The 21,526-nt window shown below is 39.1% G+C and overlaps 1 protein-coding gene across 2 annotated transcripts in view; it reads right to left on the reverse strand.

Moving 5' to 3' along the window:
• megf8 (multiple EGF-like-domains 8) overlaps window positions 1-21,526 on the reverse strand; it is a 43,821-nt gene that overhangs the window by 17,268 nt on the left and 5,027 nt on the right. For both annotated transcript variants that reach the window (XM_017703987.2, XM_017703988.2), the window contains exons 5-33: window positions 21,151-21,331; window positions 19,483-19,571; window positions 19,133-19,346; window positions 18,586-18,766; window positions 16,645-16,790; window positions 16,433-16,543; window positions 16,114-16,265; window positions 14,604-14,705; window positions 14,291-14,438; window positions 13,695-13,858; window positions 11,486-11,689; window positions 10,351-10,554; window positions 9,815-10,057; window positions 9,226-9,344; window positions 8,912-9,043; window positions 8,558-8,671; window positions 7,337-7,420; window positions 5,843-6,088; window positions 4,694-4,878; window positions 4,205-4,418; window positions 3,704-3,944; window positions 3,442-3,574; window positions 3,016-3,269; window positions 2,272-2,382; window positions 1,711-1,829; window positions 1,332-1,569; window positions 1,049-1,220; window positions 774-937; window positions 537-672 (exon numbers count right to left, since the gene is read on the reverse strand). In XM_017703987.2, coding sequence (XP_017559476.1) covers window positions 537-672; window positions 774-937; window positions 1,049-1,220; window positions 1,332-1,569; window positions 1,711-1,829; window positions 2,272-2,382; window positions 3,016-3,269; window positions 3,442-3,574; window positions 3,704-3,944; window positions 4,205-4,418; window positions 4,694-4,878; window positions 5,843-6,088; window positions 7,337-7,420; window positions 8,558-8,671; window positions 8,912-9,043; window positions 9,226-9,344; window positions 9,815-10,057; window positions 10,351-10,554; window positions 11,486-11,689; window positions 13,695-13,858; window positions 14,291-14,438; window positions 14,604-14,705; window positions 16,114-16,265; window positions 16,433-16,543; window positions 16,645-16,790; window positions 18,586-18,766; window positions 19,133-19,346; window positions 19,483-19,571; window positions 21,151-21,331 — 4,801 coding nt within the window. The remainder of the gene's footprint in view (window positions 1-536; window positions 673-773; window positions 938-1,048; window positions 1,221-1,331; window positions 1,570-1,710; window positions 1,830-2,271; window positions 2,383-3,015; window positions 3,270-3,441; window positions 3,575-3,703; window positions 3,945-4,204; window positions 4,419-4,693; window positions 4,879-5,842; window positions 6,089-7,336; window positions 7,421-8,557; window positions 8,672-8,911; window positions 9,044-9,225; window positions 9,345-9,814; window positions 10,058-10,350; window positions 10,555-11,485; window positions 11,690-13,694; window positions 13,859-14,290; window positions 14,439-14,603; window positions 14,706-16,113; window positions 16,266-16,432; window positions 16,544-16,644; window positions 16,791-18,585; window positions 18,767-19,132; window positions 19,347-19,482; window positions 19,572-21,150; window positions 21,332-21,526) is intronic.

Raw genomic sequence — 21,526 nt, forward strand, 5'->3', positions numbered from 1 at the left:
GGCATACCCTGTGCTTTATCATGTAATCACCAGTAATTTTTGATTTAACTTTACTCAAATAAGGAGCAAAGTGGTGTGGCAATTACCAACAGGAATTAAGCACTGAGCTGCATAGTACAAAGTGCATAGACACAGGGATTCAATAAAATAAGCACACAAGCAAATTAGACACAGGATTTTTATTTAATTTTTATCTGTTGATGGTGTGAACACAGGGTAAGCCTAGTGTACACTGCCACACTAATGAACAAAATGACTCAAGCTGACAGTGAATGAGGGCTTGCTTTGTTGCTGATGCCATGGCAGTGGGACACAAACTTAGTATTTTAAACATTCCGCATTGACATATTCCCACCAGCCCATTTTAGGTAAGGAAGCAAAAAGTCAACATTTGGTACCAAAGTCCACGTATGCCTTCTCTAGTCTGTTTGATTAAATAGAATTTTGAGATATAAAGGTTAACACACTAGCAGAAAGCACCTGTCCATTTGTCATGAAATTTCATCACTGTATAATTGTGTACATGTGAGGGTTACCTGGCTGAATCCAAGTGTTGCAGTTGATCTGATAGAGGTACACACTGTTGCTATAATCTTCAGCTCCTGTCCGGCCTCCAACTATCACCATGGTGTCTTTCAGTAGGGCCGCCGCATGGAAGAACCGTGAAAGAGGCTATAGAAAGGAAAACACTGTTTATACAAAAGTCAACTTTCTTTCAATCTTTGCTAGGAAAAACAGAAAATCAGCTCTTTTGTGCTTCTGTGTTCAGCTACCTTGTTTCCCCGAGAAGGAACCAGTAAGGACCAGGTGAGGTTGGGGTAGTAAAGGCTGTATAGTTCTCCAGAAGGTTCTACAGCCTCCACATGGAAACGATAACCACCAAACACGTAAACAGCATCGGTCTGCTCATGATAGACTGCAGAATGTCCATACAGACCTAAAGCAAGAAGACAAAAAATAAATTAATTAAAAAAATTTAAAAAAGAGAACTGAACTACTGTTCTATATTCAAACATGCATATAGCCTAGTGTAGTATCAGGATTTTACCTGTAGGTGGCGTGCCAGTGTGTGGGGCAATTGTCCAGTTGCCAGTCTCAGGGTTAAACTCAAGCAAGTGATGATTGAACCCATTCTCTGGGGAATAGCCTCCGATAAGGAGTACAGACAAGCTTCTGCGCACTGTCAGAGTGTGACCAGCCACAGGAGGCAGCACTGAGCTCTTAAGACAGAAAGTCATCAGGTCAAAATCTATGGTGTATTTTTTCCCCCAAAAACCATGAAAAAAAAACACTGTATCAGCTAGAAAAGGAGATATTCAAAAAGATATTACCTCATATTTGCTCCACACTAGACTGCTGAGATTTAGGCTCCATGTATCACTAGCAACACCCTTCTGAGTGACCCCACCCACCACAAGCATCAAGTGATGAGTGACCATCTGAGTACCAGACAGGCGGTCATGAATGGGCACAACAGCAGAGGCATGGTGGTAGCGTGGCATGGGGGTGGAGCCTTCCTCCACTGAGCTGGTAAGCATTTGAGTCCAACGGTGCTCAACCACAAAGTACCTGAGCAAATCAACACAATAGCAATGTCCAGCATACATCACTACAATGTGTACTGTATTGTAGACCCTCCATTTATACATATGATCTCTACTTTGTCACTCATTCTTTAATTTAAGCTGTTTATTCTGTTAAGGTGCTTACCTATAAACATTTCCCAAAATTCCTTCAGTGAGAGAGAGGCCTCCATACATCCACAGTGTGCCCTGAGGTCCAGGAACCAGTGAGTGGCCCATTCTGTGCAAGAACCTATGAGATGGATTCTGTGAGTTGGAGGGGGAAAAAGGAAGAACAAAATTGTTAAAAAAATGCAATGTGTGTTGACTCAAAATACATACATTCAACGGTCCAAATTGTGCCTCATTCAAAAAACAGTCAGAGCTGATAAACTGCTAACTTTAATGTGAATGGGCAGAGTTAAGTTACAGTTGACAATATACTACAATCCAATCCAAACACGATCAAACTAGGATTGTGTAGGCTTTTTTAATGTGTATTACCGCACTAACATATAAAGCAATTTGGTATGCAGTTCCTCATTGCTTATCCTGCACTTGGCATGTCCAGTGCTTCAGCTCACTACTTCTAACATGTAGGAATCAATACTTTACTACACAAACATAGCAAAACATTTACAACAAGGAAGGCTGCTCATTCCATACCATTCCTCACTAAGCAGGACTCTGATTTCAGTGAGGGTCTTACCGCTGTGAGTTGTGTATCCAGCAGAGTCTCCCACACCAGGCTGTTTGGGTCTGAGATGGAGGAGCAGTCAGATCCAGCCCAGCCAACTGTGCATATGCACAGCCCAAGAGTCTGAAATTACATAACATACACATTGAAAGATTTCAGAGACTTTTTGACTTCGCAGCTACTAACATCAACTTGCCATTGTCAAGTTTCTCTAAGAATTTGCAGTTTGTTGTTGGAACATCAGCAAGCAAAAGTGCTTAATTTTGCAATGGTCTTACAGAATCTGTCTTTCAGATTATGTTAATTATCGGAAAAAAAACAAGTTTATGGTACAGTCAAAGTATGTGGCATTTATTTTTTTATTTAATTGTACTTTTTGGTGTCTTGTTCAAGGTTGCATACCAAATAACATTAGCTGGTGAACTGGCCCTACTGCCATTACTGTTTCTCAAACATAGATATAAGCATCTCAGAGCTCATGTTCTTCAATACAATTTGCTGCAATACAAAACATAATGTAGGTGTATTGTTGTCCCTTAAAAGAACATGCTTTGAAAGTGTTAAAACAGCAGTGCATGATCATTTGTTCTTACTATTTTATGTGTCAATAGTTCTTGGTAATGCAGACCTTTCATAGCAGGAAAACTGTAGTGCTACATTTTAAAATCTTGGCAAATTCTACAAATGGTTCATTTCTGTCCCCCTTTATGGCTTTACCTACTGCACAAGCCAACACTTGTGAACATTTTCTCTTACTGTGTTGCAGATGCCTCTGCCCTCTTTTTCCCCACAATCCCCTGGGCAGATGAGCCGGTCACAGAGAGGCCCACCATAACCACTGGGACACTGGCAGATTCCATCATGGCACTGAGCCATGCCTTGACATTCAGGTGAGCCTTCACCGTCTTCCCCAGAACCTCCCTCAGCACAGCGTCGTACCCAGAATGAGGCATTAAAGCCCTGAGGATGTGCCGAGGACACATTTGCCTCAAAATAGACAGATATCACACCTGAAACAAGCAAAAGCAGTCAAAATCTTGTCAAGCCCTCATGTCATTCTCTTTATTACAAAAAAAAGAAAAATAATTTTTAAGGCAAAAATAGCTTGAGGAGGCACCACTATCAGTATATAGGAACGCACAGTCAAACCAATTGTTAAACGCAGAAGACAAGACAAATTACCAGATGTGGCTTCAACTGTGATTGGCTGATTTCGAGTGGTGCCACAAAAGGCTCCAATTAGATTGTGGTCTGAGTGCATCACACCATTATTCAGAAAGCGTGGTAGTCCATCAAACACGTAAACATAGGAGTTCTGTATAATAAAAAAGAAATGCATCATTTTCCTGCTGAAGTAACAGTGACTTAATTACTTAAACCCATGAATTCCCCTGCTGACAATTTAGGGCTGGTGATGCTTTGATGTAGGGGATAACGCACTTACTGTGCATTGTGTATAAGAGTCTGGATGAAGGGTCAAAGCCACAGGAGGGCAAAGCTGGCCTGGCATGCATGGTACTAGATCCTGAGAGACAGAGAGAACCCAGAGGCAGTGCGATAGACCACCCTGACCCCCTACTGCCCCACGCCAGCCAAGGGAGGACGACAGGGGCAGTGCCGAGACAGATGAAGAAGACAAGACAACCGAGCGACCCTGACACTGCCTGAAACATGTGCCATTGTTCCTGAAAGACACCAAAAATGAATGCATAAATTACATCTTCAAATTAAACTTTAAATTATGAGGGGTACACATTATCGATAATTACATATTTTGCACATTAAAAACAGTTTAAAATGCTTATTAAAAGAGCATAAAAGTTACATAATCTCTAGAAGTTCAAATGTGTGTTTACTGAATGTCTTTTTGAGCTAACACACTGTAAAAGCAAATTAACGCTGCACAACAAATGGTAAAAATCCTCAATCGTGTAAGTATCCTCACCTGGGGTCTCCATAGTAACCAGGCAGGCAGAATTCACAGTGTGGTCCATGGGTGTGGTGAGTACAGTAGCACTGGCCTGTCTGGTTGTGGCAATAGCCCTGTAGGGGGTCACCATGACCATTACACTGACATGGCACACAGCCTTCACCCCTAGCCAGAGCAGAACCAAAGCTACCTGGTCGACAGTGTTCACAATGTGGCCCCGTTGTCCAGTCTAGGGGAGTGAAGAAAGAAGACAAGGACAGTTTAGGCAATGTATGCAACTCTAGATGACAGCTGGAAATACACAATGAAAAACATGACCAAAGCATGCAGAAGCAATAACAAGACATGGAGAAAATAAAAACAACAAACAAATTAAGCAAGAGCCTATATATATATATATATATATATATATATATATATATATATATATATATACACACTGAACAGATGGGTTGTGCACAGCTTTCTGTTCAGACAGACTGAGAACAGAGAAGAGTATTTCACCCTGGCACTGGTCGCAGATTCCTGGCGCTGTGATGCAGGTGCTGTGGAAGTTACATCCACAATCAACATCACACTCCACCCCACTAAGCACTAGAGTAGCTGGGTCTGAAGTCCAACCCAGGGAACACTCGCATTCGAATCGTGGACTGCCACTGCACTGGCCCTCACGACACTCATTATAGCATCTAAGGGGAAAGTAAAGAGAATCAAATATGGTGCTACATGGTGATGACACTCTTGGATTACGTTGTGGCACACTAAAAGCAGCTACTAAGCAATGAGTTGCCAATTAACTAGGTACACTTATTGTATACCTATGCTCACTGGTCATTTCAGCAGATAGCCCTACTACACAATAGTGGTCCTATGGTGATCCGTTTTCATTAATGTATAGAGTAGAGGCTGACAAATTGTGCATAACAACAGATGAGCCACAGCCAATAAAGGTATGCCTACAAAGGGCACCTATAAAGTAGTTTCCTATTTCCTGCACTTACCTTACAGTTTTCTTTTCTTGTTTCCTCCAAGACTCCTTAATAACATAACATACTGTATGTCTTACAAATGAGCCTCAGAATTCATTTTTCATATGTGGGCCTCAGAATTAGCTTCTTCATGAACATTTTTCAAACTCTCTTTATCCATTTGACTTAAACAAGCTGTTTTTGTGATTCTGCCTTTATTCAGTTCAATTCAAGTCATTTCATCTGAATAAAGGAACAGTAACAAAAGAAAGATGTATGTAAATTATCCCTGTTCAGACTGGTTGCCCTTCTCTGTGCCTCATTCAAAAAGCAATCATGCCAGAAACACTCCTTATCAACGTTAACATAAATGGCTAGGGCTAAATTACTGTAGGCTATACATGTGTATATACTGCATGTAAATATGCTGGTTTTCATGACATTACAAAACAGCTTTTGCAGCACTGGTACTATATACCTTGTATAGACTGGAGAGTGAATGCTATGCCTTGAAACGTGAAACAATGCTTGTTTCAGACTTTTATGAAAAAAAAAATAGGAAAAGTGGGTTTTATGTGATTACAGACCTTTAAGAACTAGCAGCTCACTGTATAGTGAAGCTTTTCAAGAAACTATGCACATATCACACAAAGTGTTAGAGAGTAGCATAAGTGTCATGGCTCACGTCTGATTGCAGTAATGCTCGCCATCCCCGGTGAAGCCCCTCTCACAATGGCACTCATAGGAGGTGGGGGTGTTTACACAGGTGGCAGAAGGGTGGCAGGTATGGAGGCCCAGCCGACACTCCTCCACATCAGGGCAGGACAGGTAGGACCACACAGAATCTCCATCACCCTCCACCCCCTCTAACAGCTCCAGCTCCATCTCAAGCTCCATTGGTCGTGGGGGAGACAAGGTCTGTGGCTCAGGACTAAAGTAATAGAGGTGATTTAAAATTTTAAAAAAGTTTGGCTTTAAACTAAAATTCCTGAAGATATTCTCCGATAACAGGACAATAACAGCTTTTTGGGTGCATGCAAGAGATGTTGCAGCCAGAATACAGAGCTACAAAACTTCAAAGACAGGAGCAAGCAGCAGGTCTCATCAGACAGAATTTATGATTTTACATATCTTATCTCATAGTAGTTCTCAACACAGGAGTTCTATACACAGGAAAAACATTACTCATCCATAAAATGCAGATTGTTGTTCTATAGCATTTAATAAATATTACAAGGACAGAGATGATCACATACCTAAATACTGAGAAAAATCAGTACGCTGCTTATAAAGTTAGCTAGTCAGTTTCAACAGTTAGCAGAAACATTCACCTCAGAGTCCCAATCGTCAAATTGAATCCATCACTTCCCAAAAATACTGATGGAACAGCAGTTTACATCTTTGTGGCATACAACCCTAACTCTGCTTGCTGGTCATGCTTATAATCCATACTCTAATACTGTATACCCAGTATGTCTAATGTCCCTTGGTAAATAACAGCAGGCGACACCTACCCATAAATTGTGCACTGAGACATGACATAAAACATCACCACCGTTTTGGAAATAGTTAACGGTTAAAGACACGAACAGCAAACTCACAACAAACTTGCACTGCTCTTTTTCCAGTATCTGCATGCTCACAAGTAAACAACCCTGGGGGTAGCAGGCTGCTGCTCTGTATTATGGAAGTTGTCATCTTCTTAGATAAAACTTATAGTAACCTCAGTGAGAATAAACATGAATTTCTTGTACCATGTGTCTATTCTTTTGATTATTTGTTTTCAGAGTGTCCAACTATTGATACAATACGCTTTTTACACCATCATGAGTTAGGGTTTCATGTTTATGTATGATTTGATGATTATATCATATCTCCTAAAGAATGGTAATCAACTCCAGCTTTAAAATATTCATTGTCAGATTACTTGATTACTTACATCCTTTTGTACATTCAAGATCAACCACTTTAAACATCCAAATAAATACCCACTGAAAGGAGAATGGGGCTACATCCACAAAATCAGAAAGCTTTAGAAACAATCTAGATGCAGAGTAATCTTTAGTCAAGCTCAAGACACATAAGAGAGATCCAGGTCATACCCATCAAATACCAAAACAATGAATAATGAAAGAAAGCTCTGCTTGAACATTTTTGAGTGTACCAGGTTTCATTTTACCTGGTGGCCTTCACTTCAGCAACAGCCATAGTGCAGTTAGTCACAGACGGGTCATTCATTCCACCCCAGTCTCCTTTTAAACACCTAACATAAAATGAGAAGGAAGAAAAGGTCAGAGTAGAAAGGATGGATACATTTTAAAAATATTTTTTTAAAACACTTTAAATGCTATGTGACATCTAGCAGAACTAAACACAGGCAAAAGCACACATGGAAATTTAAGACTAGGTAAAGAATTTCCTTGTGGATATTGATACATTTTATTAAAATGTGACCATCAATTTGGCTGTTTATTCATTGAAATATCATTCTCCTTTCTGGTGTGTACTTGTATGTCTGAAAGTTTGTCTATACCACCTCCTGTCAGGCACCATTCAGAGCTAAATATAGAGAACAGAGGAGCAACCTTACACATTTTGGGTTTTTCTAAATGTTTTACACATATTTAAGCTTGAATAATTAGTTTATACAGGTGCTATGAAATAATTATAACAGTAGATAAAAAGCCTGGTGACTTTTGAACGATGGCAAAACACAGTTAATTCAATACAATTCTTTGCTGCTTGAAAAAGCCTTCAAACCTAAATAAATTATATATGCATAACAATAATTACTGAAAAGTGGCTGTTAAATGTTCTCAAATTTGTTTGGACCCTAAAGGAAAACAGCAAATATCAGCATATGAGACTGAAATGAGTTTTCATTAATCTGTGCACAAAAATTTCCAGAAAATGAACTGTTCTCATCTTATATGATCAGGCAGAGACTTCATAATTGCTTATTTTTGGAGGCTTAGTTGAAACACTGTGCTACAAATAATCCCAGCATTTGAAGGCTGTACTTCAGCCTGGCCGGCTCTAGCTTTGTTGTTTATATGCTTCAAAACAGTGCTGTTGCAGCCATGACTTATAGCCCCTACTCAGTAATCAAAACACATTTATAACAAAAATATTACTTTTATGATACAAAAAGTCTTTAAAGTGAATCTTGACAAAGATCACTTTGTCAAAATTCTCAGACAAATTGACCAATAACTAATTGTACATTTTAATTGAAATTGTTTAACTACATAAAATACCCATGATACATTTCACCCCATGTTAGGTTGGGCCCCCCTGTATGAACAGCCCATTTAACAAGTGTAACAAGTATTATTAAATAATTTAAAAACTATTTTTGTGTGCATGCCTGAGCTTACCCACAAGTGCTTCTCTAACCTACCTGCCAATAGTGGGGTTGTTGTAGTCTCCACACCAGCCACACTGAAACGTCTGCAGGCATTCTGTACATGTGGATAAAGCTGAGCACTGCTTACACTGGGGAACTGAGTGAACACTATAGAAATAGAACAAATAAGCCCAAATCATTAGTGGTTCTAAAAATTGCACATCAGTTTCTTTCATTGAAGATTTATCCTGCAAGCAAATTCTGGTTATGCTGGAAGCTAATCTTAAATGTTCTTGTTCTTCATTGTCCATTTATGAACGTACAATACATAACACATGCATTCATCATCGAATGTAAGAGTTGTTCTGGAAATAGCTGTTGTTATAGCCTAGAAATGCAGTGACTTACCTGTCATACCAGTCTCTGCACTCTCCATATGGGAATTTGGTAAGATAAGCAGCAAAGTAAAAGCAGGACTGAGCAGACTCACACCACGCACACTGGCTGGAGTTGGACAGACACTCTGCACATGTCATCCTCCTGTTATAGACAGTAAATAAGGATTGTGATAGTGAAAACATCCATAGTTATCATTGAAAAGGTAATGAATCTTGTTTTTTATATGCTTCATGTGTAATATTATGTTCTATATTATGTGTCATAATATGTATGTGATCTGTTTATGTTTTCCAATCAATTCTAGGTCATCAATTCATACTTACTGATTACAGACTTTAGGGCAGCCAACTGGGTCCCGAATGGAACCTTCTAGTCTCCCACGGCGACTACACAGGTAATCACCTTTCTTACTGGAGTTGATTTGCCATTCACAGTATGGATCCTGCACAGTCAACAATGTGTCAATAAAGGGTGCATTCTGTAGTTACTGCTATACATTATGGCAGGAAACACCTTCCTAGGAATATTGGAGTACATTCTTCATAAATAGCAGTGATTCAGATCAACTGTAGAAAGGCTGCAAACAACAACTAGGAGTTTCACTGTCAAATAAAAACTGCCTGGTATCATAATTAACTATTCCATTATCTTCATTTTCGCTTATTTTACTGAATACATATTAGTAATGTTTATTTTGCTTATTCATGTATCTATTCCAACTTTCTAACAAAATGTCAAAAAAATCAAAATACTATGTTACTGTATCATCATGATGTCTTCAAATGTTGCAACAATAAATATCTTTATTTATCTTAAAGCCATATTTATCAACTGCACAACACAGTTTTCACTATGCTCTTGCTTCGTGTGCTGTATGCAGGTTGGTTGGGCTAGTTGATTTATGTGTAATACCTGAGTGCAAGCTGCACAGTCTCTGTATTCCTCACATAGCGTACAGTGCTGGGGGTTGAGCAGCAGGTGGCGCTCTCCTCCCTGCGGCTCTAAGCAGGGCTCATTACTGACATTGGCACGCAGTGAACACACATTGGTGGTGGGACACCAGCCACAGGACTGATCAGACAGACAGGCTGAGCAGGAGCGGTATTCGGAACAGGATTCTGAGCGATAGGGCTCCAGAAACAGGAACGAGATCTCCTGAAGTATTTGGGGAAAAAAATACAAGTTAGAAATACCATATTTGTTAAACTTTCTTGTCACTGTAAACAATGTGACCCTGTGGCAATGTATGCAACACTTTAAATCAAAGAAATGTCCTTTTTATGTCCAAACATACTTTAAAAAGTACATAAAAGTTTCCCCCCTTCAAACAAGGCCCTGAAAAAATGAATCTCAGATTTTAGTCTCCTGAGCCTGGACTTGATCTTGCTCATTCAAAAAATAGCTAAAATTAAATTAAATTAAATAAACAAGCATATTAAAACCCTTACACTTCCTCCAGGTAAGGCAGTCCTATTCCAGGTAAGGGTCATCTCACTGGTCTGGCCTGAGGCAGAGTTGTTAAGGTAGCCCTCTGCCTGCACCAAGTAGCGGTTCCCCCGTGTCAGGTTCTGAAACAGGCGTGAACCGTCCGGCCGAGTCAGCAGGGGGTTTTCCTTGTCCTCCTGAGCTGACCAACGTCCCAGCACATCCGTCTGAGCCCACAAAAGGTTTGACACCATCAATCACACAAATAATAAAGAGAAGACATATGCCATACTGTTCTGTAAATATTAAGAGCATTTTTCTGTGTTGTACAGCCAAATAAGTCACTTTCACAATTAAAACCTGTTGTTAAAAATTAAGGTTCATAGACACTGGATTTCAGTTCTAATTCAACGTCACTGGTTCTATGTCTTATCTTAAAATGAACACAAGCAAATTTCACGGACAGTTTTGCTATTGATCAATTTTTTCGTTGGACCGGTACGATCAAACTAGAAGTATGTGTAAATTTGGGCGTAGCGCTTTAACAACCCACAAAAAAAAAAAAATCTTAATTAACTTTGTTAACTAATCAACACTACTGTCAACATAATCTGCAACACCAGTACTAAGATTACAAATAGAAAAAAAACAATAATACTAAAAACTTGTCCTCATGAAAATCCAACACAAAAATGGACATATCTGTTTCACATGCACACTAAGACTATAAAGTTTGGTCAGTAGAGGGAGCAATGCACTCATTCCACAAACTCCATCTATGAGCACAGCCATTGGCCCATGAGGTGATTGCTGTCGTTTTATTGGCTCAGTACCAAAACATCGGCAAGAAATAGGGCATGTTTCATATAACGATGATACGTTAATGAGGTGCGGGCAGGTTGGCACTTGATTTCATGCAATGACGCTGTTTCAACATTTGCGTTCAAACTTGTTTTCACACTGTACAAAAATTCATGAATCAGACATAGAGCGCTTTGTATATCATAGGCAGTCAAATCTGCACTCTTTTTTACACAACTTTTAACAAAAAGGCCACTAAATTTAGCCGTTGCATGGTGGGATATTGGTGTTATACTGTGTTATTTTACTTCAAATCTATAGGATCAATGCAAACATCAGAGTGGGTTGTCCTCTCACCAGCTGTACAGAGTTGGGGCCTGCAGCCATCTGAACAGTGAAATGAATCTTCTGGATCCGGGCCCACATTGCGATAGTCTCCTGGGGAGGGGGTGCAGGAGGTGGGGCGCCCCACAGAGGGTGAATAAAACCACGGAACTGCAGAGTGACATCCATCTCAGTGGAGGGGTTAAGCGTGATGGAGGTACTTCTAAGAATTGTCACCTGTAAAGATGAAGGAGACAAAGAAAGACACACAGATAAACAGACAGACAAGCGTGTACACAGTCATAAAGAAGCACTGAAACCAAGACAGAGAGAAAGAAATACAATTTAAGGTGAAAAGACTAATAAAAAAAAACACACATAGACTGGAGTAGGATATGGTTAATTGAACATATGGATATCCAATCTAATCTCAATAACTGTTTACATAACTAGGTATTCGAATGGGAACTTTGGAAATACAAACTGAAATCAATATATTGTGTGTGACATTTTTTGACCCAACATGTAACAGAGAATCAAAGAGTCTGTTATGTACTATATGTATGCTCTGTATGTACAGATATTGCATCTTATTAAATGAAACCTTGACATTCAAGTGGAGCTATACCTAGACACATGTTCAGTGTTACACAGTATTAGCAGTCAGCAACCACCCTTTCATCTATATAATTTCCACTCAATACAGATCATTAAAGGAGCTACATTTAATACTGACAGGAAGTGTGTAAAATGTGCACGAAAGTCCAAATTTAAAATACTGGAGAGAGTTGTCTGCCCTCAACCCCTCCTCCTACAGACTCGAGGCTCACACGGGTTATACACACCTATACAAATGAGCGCAATGTTAAACTTTGACAACAGCAAGAAATATATTTATTGTTTGCAAATTACAAATCAGCTCATGCAGGGTTTTTCATTTTTAATTACTATCCCTACTAGCAACTGTGTTAAATTAGCTAAAGTTAGCTTATCTTAATGGCACTGCTCACCTTTTCAGGAGAAAATCTGCAAATCCTGCATCTGTCTTAAAGTCCTTCTGGGCTCTAAGCTGTCTCCATCCTCAAATGCATCAGTAACATTCACTCGCATTTTAATACATCTATAATCATGGAGCTTTTTTGAAGGGTGCAGAGGCTTTTTAGATCTGGATCCAGTTCGTTCATTTGCTTGCCTTCTTGGCTGCAGCATGTTGTGCTTGCCTGCCAATGTGTCATATCCAGCAACCCAGGTTGTCAAAACGGTACTAAGAATTGCACCACAGGTCAAAACAAAGCACCACAGGTCAAAACAAAAACAGACTTCCTGCTCTGCAAAGAAATTTTACATGAGAACGAACTGACTAGTATTGTTGTATTTTCGTATTTCTTAGCATGTTTCCGTAATCTCTGTTAACATATTATGGTCATTTTATGATTTAGTACTGTGAATAGTATATTGCTTCTTTAAGTTGTCGTAGCCCCAATAACTTAATATAATATCAACATTTTCAGTATTTAGTTTCTTCACCCATTGTCTTTATTACAGCTTCCAATTTTATTAGCACTTGCTTTTATTATTATTTTTTAAGAAATCCATAAGGACATTTCCATGGTTCTTGTAAACAGAGTGCCAGTGACACCTTTGCAAACAACTTTTGTTGGGAGGACAGTTATAACAAAGCTTGGAAAGACAAAAAAATTAAAATGGTAGTAGGGTGCACAAAAGTAAAAAGTGAATAAATTAAATATTAAGCTATTCAGGAGGCTTTAGTGTAATTGTCAAGTACATCGTCAAGTTTCTGACATTTTACGTGATTATGAAAAATGCATAACTTGTAGTTTGAGAATTAAATAAATGAAAAGGTGGTCTCTAAATTTGTACAGCGCCAACTACGCATGTCTGAAATGAACAGGCAGGGATTATACTTTGTGCTAAGTGCAAGCAATAAACAAAAATTCAATGTTCAATTTTTTACTGTTAAAAATATAAACATATTAAAATACCAATAATTAAAAATGCACCCGAACAGCAGAAATTACTAAAATGTCCATTGCTAGCATAGAAATTAGGACAGTGAAGAACATAAAGACAGACAAATGGAGCTACTTTAGAAAAAGAAATAAGGACATATATAGACAGAAAAAAGTCAGAAAATTCCAGTAAAACTACAGAAGAAACTGAACCTACAGTGAAAGGAAAGGCCAGAGGTCAGATCCAAGATATTGCGCGAGTCGTAACGTACCTTGTCAGGCTGTGATTGGTTGCGCGGGTGCTGGAAGGTGAGCAGGTGCAGTCCCGGGACATAGTTCTCGGTGCGACAGGAGGGGAGGGAGGTCAGGAAACGCGTCCGCTCCCCCCACCAGCCGTACGCCCCTGAGATCTGGTCCACGCGGCACGCACTACGCTCTGCCAGGGGTCAAAGTTTACAGTTCAACACAGAATTTAAGCATAACTGATGATTATCTCATAAGCATCATTTGTAAGTCGCTTTGGATAAAAGCGTCTGCTAAATGTAATGTAATGTAATGTAATGTAATCATAAAACAGAGGGCAGAATTTACTGCATTCATAACTATAGAAACAATGAAAGCCCATTAAGAATCTATGAAAGTTACACCCCTTAGCTGATGTACCTACATGCAGGGAAGTCAATGATGACAATCCACAACTACAGAAGGCTGAGCAAATCATTATTTCACAGACAAAGAAAAGTGTTCATGTCATGAAATACTGATTGGCTAAAAACTCTGTGGTTGCACATTAACATCATGATTCATCTCAGACATTCACTGCATGGTAATTTGTTCATGCTATTCTTTCTTGCTGTCCTGCTCATACCTGAGACCGGTAAACAGGAATCGTTCTGCACACACCAGCCGAAGTCACCGGGGGCACGTGGAAGAGAATTGGGCACTCCGCTGAATACCAGACAGGACTGGCAGTCAGAGAGGAAACGGGCCAAACCCAAACAGCCAGTGCTGCCACACTATGGGGACACACAAACACACAACAGCTTCAAAAATACAGCAAAAACAAGAAAAACAGAATAAAGGCAGATGAAACAGAAGAAAAAGAGAGAGTAATAGAGATTTTTTAAAGTCATAAAGAATAAGTATTATGACAAACAGTGGAAATCAGAGAAGAATTTTACCGGGTCAGTTGGCTGGTACTCCCGACAGCGACCCTCACACCAACTGCATTCTGGGTTTTTAAGACACAGACTCTCATCTGGAGCCTCAGCACACACTGCATCCTATCAGACAGACACACACAAACAAACCTTATTTCTAGCCAGGGGTCCACACTGCATTGATTGACTGACCTGATTGACTGATGATGAACAGCTACTATAACATTCAGTTACATTGCTTAATTAATTTATTACATGTACAGTATTTTACACTCTGAACTGATAGCTTTTGTTCTTCGACTTCTTGTGTAAAATAAACATCTTATAGGGCAGTGAACATGCCTTGATTTTATACTGGTCTAGGGCATATATTGCATCTTCTGCTTTCTCTCACCTTTGAATGTGATGTTTCTGTTAACATCTGGTTAAAAACAGAAATGGCACAAGCAACCAGTAAAGAGCAGTGTTTCCCTCATGGTTTGATTTCAAATGATCAAGACTCAAGAGTGAAACACATTGCAGAATGTATTTAGTACATGTTTTTGGTGGTGTGTTGAAAACTGTTTCTAGCTGTGTGCTTTCATTTGCTTCGCCTTGTTTAGATTAAAAAAGGCAGCTAATTTAAAAACATTGGAAACACTGTTGGTGTAAATGAGAGCAATGTACCTTAAAAATGAAACCATTAAAATCTACCTGATTTTTAATAACATGCTAGCTATTATATTAGTTAACTTAGATCAAGTAGCATAGCTGTAGAGAAGAGTGGGCAGAAAAGCACAAGTCATATTTTTGTTTGCCTCTCTCTTTCAACAGCAGTCTCTGTAGCTCAATGACAGCAGGAATCATATCTGTGGCTAAGGCATCCGATGAGCTTACAGTTCAAGCTTTACGTCTTGTTGGGAGTATTTTGTCAGGCTGGTTGAGCTGTAGTTGAATGTCCTCTAAAGCCAGACATGCAATGTGCAATCTTAGAAATCTTGCTCTTTGGTGTCTCACATTACACATTTAAATAGACCATCATGTACAGACAAAGCTTAAGATTTATATGTAAAATGCAGCCTCTACAGACAGCTCTGTTTACAGACAGTTTCAAATAAAGCAGTTTCATTCAAAACAAATAATGACTGTGTTAACGTTTTTACCTTGCTATTGTATTCTGACAAATACTGGTGGCAAACGTTGACCTTGTTTTTTTGTATCTGTTTAATTCACCTGTGTGTCTCCACCCATATTGGGTAGCAGTTACGACTATGTATTTCTGGTGGGAATTTGCCAAGGCAAAAAGTTTGAAATGACCGAAAGCTTTATGTGCAACTATGATGGAATCATTACAGAGTCACTCTTCTTTGTGTGAACAGAGCTTTCTTCACTGTGTTTTTTCATTAGTACAGCAACTATACTTGGCTTATTTCACATAGTATCTATTGGCAGGTATCGGAAAGTTGGCATCTGTACATGAGGCACCTGCATCTACTTTTTTTTTGCGTATAACAAATCAAAGTGTGATGTCTAATTTATTGAATAGACTCACTCTATCTCCAGGATCACTGCTGACAAACAGTGGGACTTTATATGCTACCAGGTCACCAAGAGCAACCCCACTGTAACCACCGGCAACAAGCAGTACACGACCGTCCATCACAGCCGCTACATGGGAGTAGCGGCCTCTTACAGGCTGGCTTCCTATTAGAGGATAAATGTAAAAGGCACCTTCACACACAACGAAAAAAAAAGACCAACTGCATCAGGAAATAGTCCCACATTTGAATATTTACAGTCACTCTCCACCTCTATCTAGTATTACTCTTTCATTCTGCAACTTTCTCTGTCTGTGGTTGCTAAAAACTTACGATGCTGCAGATTGTCTCCAGCAGAAACCCACTGGTGGCAACCAAGATGGTAGAAGAAGATCTCTTCATCATAGCACTTTTCCTCCATGTAATGTATGTGCACATTCCCACCTGAAATAAAAACAGTTTTCACATTTCAACAAGTCAACAGACAAAAACACACATGGCAATCTGGTTCCTTGACTGTCCTAAGTAGCAGGGCTGACACTCACCATACACAATCATGTAATTGCCAATGATTGTGGCTGAATGGAAGGCTCTCTCTCGAGGTCCATTAGCAGGGAAACGAGAACGGAGGGAGGTCCAAAAACGCTTGTCCACATGAAACACGTCTGTGGAGTTCACCCGCACACTGAACCTGAGAGAGGCAGAAAAAGGTCTAAATATAGGAATTATGAATACTGTCCCCCCGCAACCCTGACGGAGAAGCGGCTTAGAGACTGGATGGATAGATGGATGGATGAATACTGTCCCACACCAAAAAATTACATTATTTTGTCTTCACGTAAACTATTTCTCATCTTTGTCCAATGCTTTTAAATTGCCTTTATGTAAGGCCTTGCACTCATGCCTCAAGTCTACACTAGAACATCCACTCAGTGACCACACCTACCTTGTAACTATACTATTTGCCAATTTTATCATTGAAACAGATTACCCATTACGCAGAGAAAGAGATGGACTACAATCTGTAATTATAGAACTACGTAGTGCATCTACATACACCGCACACCTCCTTGTATTTACACTCTTTGACCATTTTAACAGCTCTATTTACAATATTTGTGTACTTTGTACTGCTATACAGACTGTAGTCCATCTATTTCTCTACATGCCTTGTTAGCTCCATTTTCCCCTGTTCCTCAATGGTCAGATACCCTTTAGAACCACCACAGAGCAGGTATTATTTGGATGGTGGATCATTCTCTGCAGTGCAATAACACTAACATCATGGTGCATGTAGTGTGTGTTGTGGAGGTACGAGTGGATCAGACACAGCAGTGCTGCTGGAGTCTTTAAACAGTTCAATGTCACTGCTGGACTAAGAAAAGTCCACCAACCACAAATATTCAGCCAAGAGTAATGACAGACTAGAGGATGACTGACAAATAAGCCATCATCTCTGACTTTACATCTACAAGGATGGACCAACAAGATAGAAGTATCTAATAGAGTGGACGGTAAGTGGACACAGTGTTTAAAAAAAACTCCAGCAGCACTGCTGTGTCTGATCCACTAACACACACTAACACCCCTATGTCAGCGTCATTGCAGTGTTCACAGTGATCCGCCACTCAAACAATACATGATCTTTGGTGGTTCTGCAAGTGACCATTGAAGAACAGGTTGAAAGGGGCTAAAAAATTATGCAAGGAAACAGACAGATGATAACGTGTAATTGTACAACTACAACATGCTCCTATATGGTGAGTGGAACTGATAAAATAAATAATGAGTGTAGATACAAGCAGGCTTTCCTTTAAATGCTTGGAAGTAAACAGAGAAAGAGTATAGAAATAAAGCAACTTTACTTCTGTAGATATACTCTAGAGCTAATGGAAGCTTATACTCCATCAGTTAGCATCATGAAAGACCATCACACACTCAGTTCAACCTGTTATTTAATGCGGTCACAGCGATTAAGGTTTCAAGATGGCTGATACTGTTTTTAGGCATATAACAAACTTCTGTTTGTTGTATAGATGCATTTCATAGTGTCAGGAACTATTTTAAAATTTAAACGGCCCAAAGGCAATATTTTTACTTTATTTCCTAACTTGTAATGTTTTTGTCATTAAATGTACCATAAACAAGACAATTTTCCAGCAGCTCTTTATCCACTATAATTAAATAGGCTGTTTTTGATACAGTGCCTTTAAGACCAATATATGTAAATCAGACTCTGTTCTGACTGGCTGATCTGCATTGTGCCTCATTCAAAGAGCAGTCAGGGCTGAAACACTGCTTGTGACCCACTGGTTATTCAACCTGCAACAGTGTAGCTCCACCCATTCACTAAATATATGTAAACATGTTGGACTGTTTTTGCAGTTTAGCTTCCATTAATAGAATGTGCAATGTTTATATCCAAAGTTCAGTGTTCTACTGTTCAAACCTGTAAATAACAGGGTTTGCTTGTGACAAAGTCATACCTGGCTGTAGTAGGTCTGTATCCTCCGTACACCAGCAGCGTTCTGGACGGAGAGTGAAAAACCATGCTGTGACCTGCAGTGGCTGGAGGCTTTCCCCCATATGGCTGCACTGTTTCCCACTTACTGTCCCACAGTCGAAAGCGATAGAGAGAGGATGAGAACATGTCCTCTTCTGTGCGCCCTGTGGACAGACACAGACAGAAAATAAGTGTAGAAAATGCAGTTAAAAATCTTTGTTTGGACACAAGTTCAATTTTAAACTATAATTACTGCTATGGTGCCTAAGAGCAAGGCACTATGGTCATAGCAACCTACATCTGCTATGTATCAACTTATATACATTTCCTGATGGTTAACAAAACCTATTTTATTCGATCTGACAGCTAAACCACCAGCCGTAAATGTAAGAAGCTGACCGCACAGGAAGAAGTCATTATGCTGTTAAGTGAAGAATGCAGGCTTGTAACTGCAGGTTACATAACTGCAATTTTGTTGTGCGCTCTGTTGTAGACTTTTCAACTCTGAGCTTATAAGTGTCGTCACTTACCCCCAAACACGTAAAGACTTCTGTCTACAATAGCAGCTGCATGATTTGCCAGTCTAGGAGCCCCTGGGGCATTTGAGTGGCCAAGCTGTTGCCAGTCATCTTGTTGTGGACGGTATAACCAGACATCACTAGCCAGTGAGTGATTAGCAAGTTCGCCACCATAGATTACCATGTTACCCTGCCATTCCACTGCAATATGAGAATGTCGTGCAGCCTTTACAAAAAAAAAAGATAGAGAAAACACAAGCTTAACCAATCAAACAAAATGTTTATGCAATCAATGCAAACAAAAATGGGTCTGAGAAAACACCAATGACAAAAAAAAAGAAATAAGAAATTAGGGGTCTTACTGGGGCAACGGAATGTAACAACTTCTCCCACTGATTGGTTGAAAAATTGTATTTCATAAGATCACCCAGTGCCCTGTTCAAGTCAAAACCTGAAACACAGAAGCACTCATTAACAGAAATCAAATGTGCTTGAAAAAGCATTTCTTTCCTACAAGAGCATAAAACTTAGTTCTGTCACCTTTTATTTAAAGTTCCACTTTCAAAAATGTTCAGTTTATTTAGAAAATTAAGTTTGACTATCTAATGTTGTTTTTCCACAGGGCAGTACAGTACAGCTTCAAATTCGACTTAAACTATCTAGACCCTGGTCAGCGACCTGTATTCACTTCCAATTGCATGACAGAACCACAAAAGTTGGTTTGTGCAGTCAGGTGACAGCTCTGAGTGCTTAATTACCTTTTAGTTTTTAATCTCAAATTCAAAGATTTTATATGAATAAGGAAACCTTGAGATGTTTTTAAATATTTTATTAAAAATCTACTTTCCTAACTATTATTTTTTGTACTACTACTACTACTACTACTACTAATAATAATAATAATAATAATAATAATAATAATAACAACAACAACAACAACAACAACAAAATTACTGCTGATAGCTAACGTTACCTATACTAGCCACTTGCTTTCAATCTCGACAACACCACAAAGCAAATGAAAGTTGTTAGCCTGCTCAATATTGTCCAAGGTTTGAGAAATTGTCCAGAGTGAAATGTCCAGTGCAAACTAACAACTCTGAATTAAAGTTGTCCAGGATCTTGTTAAAGATGTGTGCGCTGAAGTTGGCCTACTATTGGTACCTGTACTAGCTGTAGCATTTAAGGTGGAACTTAGATTTACAAGCTGGCAAACATGAAGCCAATTTCAGCCTCATTTAAAGATGAACATCAACCATGCCATCTGGACAGTCATACCGCTGTCTACTGCTGAGATATCACTGTGGCTTTAACAGGACAGGATCATTTAACTGACAGGAAAAAAGAACTAAAATTTCACCACTGTTTTTGCATGACATGCAGGCAGATTATCTTGCTCTCTTTAGATATACTGCTACTGGTCACTTAATTAGTTAAGAAAAACTTCCTGTCAAATAGATTTTAAAAAAATAATAAAAATTCACTGAAGCTTTCATAAAATCAGGTACCTTTTATTCAAATAGCTTTTCTGTAACACAATTAATTATTGTATACAAATTATCAAAACGATCAATTATTTGCTGCAGCCCTACACTGTTTATAGTTCCATTGTTACTTTCGAGCTTGGTACACTACCGGATTTACTCATTCAGCAGTGGAAATAAAAAACAAAATACGCAAACACAGATTTGTAGCTGTACTGTGCCACACTGCTCCATGTAAAAATGGCTGCAGCATATGAATTTTTAAAAAATTGGAAAATCAAAGACCTACAATCATGACAAAAAAAAGATTTATAGCACTCTTCTAATTATAACTTATATAATTCTTCAATTAATAATTACTTGTTGGTCATCAGTTAAAGTAAAATGGCCATGCCATCAACACAAAAGTATCAGTATACTTCACTACATGCCAAACAAGAGATGATCTGCCAAAATATCAACACTGCCCTTTTTCAATTTTAAGCCACAGACGGAGTCTCATTTTCAGTGAATTTTCATAATCTTTGCCTCCTTCTTTAAACTCACCTCCAAACATGTACAAGGCCTTGGTGGAGGACAAGTAGACTCCAGCTGATGCAGTCCGAGGAGAAGCCCTCACATATCCAGAGTTCACCTCCCACCACTGTCCCACCCCACTGTTGTCATGGAGACCTAGCTGACAGCTCTGTCCAACAAAGCCTGAGTTACAGAGACAACGTTCTCCCTTCTGAAAGAAAAAAAACGAGATTGAGAGAGAGTGATAGAGAGAGCAATCAGTTACTTTTCATTATATACAAAGATTGAGAAACTTTTATTTATCTGACATCATAATGGATAGTGAGAAATATCATAACATAATGTTACTAGTGATCATCCTGGAATATTGAAAATATAAAATCTACAACAGTGCTGCTTCAAAAAC

The sequence above is a fragment of the Pygocentrus nattereri genome, chromosome 24, assembly GCF_015220715.1.
Source record: "Pygocentrus nattereri isolate fPygNat1 chromosome 24, fPygNat1.pri, whole genome shotgun sequence".
NCBI lineage: Eukaryota > Metazoa > Chordata > Actinopteri > Characiformes > Serrasalmidae > Pygocentrus > Pygocentrus nattereri.